Raw genomic sequence first — 2,496 nt, forward strand, 5'->3', positions numbered from 1 at the left:
AAACAAATGTTCTCTTTGTGTCAAATTGATTTACACGACGAAATGCAGTGCAAGAGAGTCCTGACTACTCACATCTCAAGATGATTGGACTAACAGCTTGTGAAACCACTGCTTGTGCAAGTAGATTTGCCTACTGCTTTGCCTGGTAAACTCAGCACAAAGCTCTTGGGCTGTTGGAACTGATGTACGTACTACCATACAAATAGTTCTTGTGCACTTTAGAGAAAGCAGGGGCTAAAAAGAGCCACTTACAGGTTTGCAGTTTGTCGGTTTACCATTCATATCGATGTCTGGAGGGTTCAGAAAATCCCAGTCTCGGCCTTTGTTGTAGGTTATCAGAGTTGTAACTTTCCCATCAATTTTCTGGTTGGCCAGAAAGACTCCTTTTACACCTCTGACCTAAAGCAGACAGGAGAGAGGATTAATGACCATCACATATTCAATAAGGATTTTCAACATGGATTATCTCTCATTAGCTGCTCTTTTGTGGCTCAGAACTGTGCACATCAGGTAGTTTCTCCACTAGGAAAGTGAACGTACCTTAAAAATACAATAAAGGCGAAATCATAAAAAGGAGAGGGAGAAAAGAGGAAGGAGAGGACAACTGCTAACTGATTTATATTTCTCAATGTGTTTAAAAAGGATAAACAGTTCTCTCAATGTGAGAAGGCTAATAAAATTACATGTAGTTTACACAGCAAAATACAAAAATAATGATGCCATGGCCTTACTGTATAGTACTGTTGAAATTACAGCTCTGCATTTTTTAAAATACAGACATCTCTAAAACATTATTCTACAAATGTTGTAAGCAGTTTATAACAGCAACCTGACTTTTACACCGAAGTTGTGTAAGTCACATCCTATAAATAGTACACAAATAGGTTACAATAACAAAGTACAATACAGTATCCTTTAAAACAACACCGAATTAGGAAGCACAATTGCCTTTGTAGGAAATAAATGAAGACAGACCATCTGGGGAAGAAACAGTGAGGGCTAAATAAACGTCTCAGATATCTGAAATGCTTCCATACCCAGTCCACCTCCACACATTAAGCCTCCTTTCACCTGTTTAATCTCTAGGGAAAAAGAAAAAAAAGTTTACAGGATCTTTCTTCTCTTGGGCAAACTTAGTTATCTTATTTCAGAACATCTGTATTTGAAAATTATGACAACTTAGAGTGTCAAAGTTAATGGGGATAATTTTTAGAAGCAACCTGACAGTGACTGCATCTTAATGTTGAGTTGTAGCCCTAACATTGCTCAGTTAATATCCCACCCAATGGCATCTTGTATTAAATTTGAAGGTTTTCTGTTTTATTTGTCCTGTGATCTATGTAAATAAAAGCCTGACTCTTTCTGTAAATACTGTAAATGTTGTATGTCAAATCTACCTTCTGGACTTGACTGTGATGCTGAGATACCCAAATTCTTCCATACTCTCTAATCCCTAACTCAGATCTCTAATCTAAAACTGGGGAATTAGGATCTTTCTACCAAGAAGCAAAAAGATTGAGGTTAATAATAAAGTGCTATGGAAAATAAGACATTTCGACATCATGGAGTGTTCAGGTACTCCGATGAGCAGTCCAGTAGCTAGCCAGGACAAACCCAAGGAAATTCAAATGTACCTTTCTTTTAATTTTCTTTGGACTTCTGATTTACTTCTCAGAGTACCTATTTTTCCAAAACAGTTCAGAGTTCAGCTGTTCCTCAGTACTCTTAGAAAAGCATTTTGTATCTTATAAACCTATTTTCTTAACAGGTTTTCTGATATGACTCTGTGTTCTGTAACATGTTATTTCCTGCACTGTTACATTACTGATTTTACAGCCAAAAAATATTCCATGCTAGTTGGTAGTTCAGATGACCCCTCAGTGTGTTCCATCCCTCTGATCATTTTTGTGGACCTCCTCACGTTCCAACAAGTCTATGTCCTTCTTGTGCTGAGGACTCCAGAGCTGGACACAGTACTCCAGGTGAAGTCTCACCAGAGTGGAGTAGAGCATCAGAATCCCCTCCCTCAACCTGCTGGTCATGCTTCTTTTGATGCAACCCAGGATACAGTTGACCTTCTGGACTGTGAGCGCACATTGTAGGCTCAAGTCCAGCTTTTCATCCAACAGTACCCGCAAGTCCTACTCCACAGGGCTGCTCTCAATCCCTTCATCCCCCATCCTGTACGGGGTATCCTGTTGGAGATACCCAACCCAGGTACAGGACATTGCACTTGGCCTTCTTGAACCTCATGACATTCACACAGGCCCATTTCTCCAACTTCTCCAGGTCCCTCTGGATAGCATCCCATCCTTCAGACATGTCAGCTGCAGCACCCAGCTTGGTGTCACCTGCAAACTCGCTGAGGGTGCACTCGATCCTGCTAAGTCATTGATGAAGATATTAGAGAGCACTGGTCCAGCACGGACCCCCGAGGGACACCACTTGCCACTGATCTCCATCTGGACATCAAGCTGTTGACCACTATCCTCTGCA

At 40.7% G+C, this 2,496-nt stretch overlaps 1 protein-coding gene across 1 annotated transcript in view; it reads right to left on the reverse strand.

Moving 5' to 3' along the window:
- The window catches only part of SORCS2 (sortilin-related VPS10 domain containing receptor 2), a 99,164-nt gene that overhangs the window by 66,991 nt on the left and 29,677 nt on the right, over positions 1 to 2,496 (reverse strand). Inside the window, exon 9 of the mRNA XM_010134095.1 lies at positions 253 to 399. Within this exon, the coding sequence (XP_010132397.1) occupies positions 253 to 399 (147 nt within the window). The remainder of the gene's footprint in view (positions 1 to 252; positions 400 to 2,496) is intronic.

Source organism: Buceros rhinoceros, unplaced genomic scaffold, assembly GCF_000710305.1.
Source record: "Buceros rhinoceros silvestris isolate BGI_N320 unplaced genomic scaffold, ASM71030v1 scaffold8084, whole genome shotgun sequence".
Lineage (NCBI taxonomy): Eukaryota > Metazoa > Chordata > Aves > Bucerotiformes > Bucerotidae > Buceros > Buceros rhinoceros.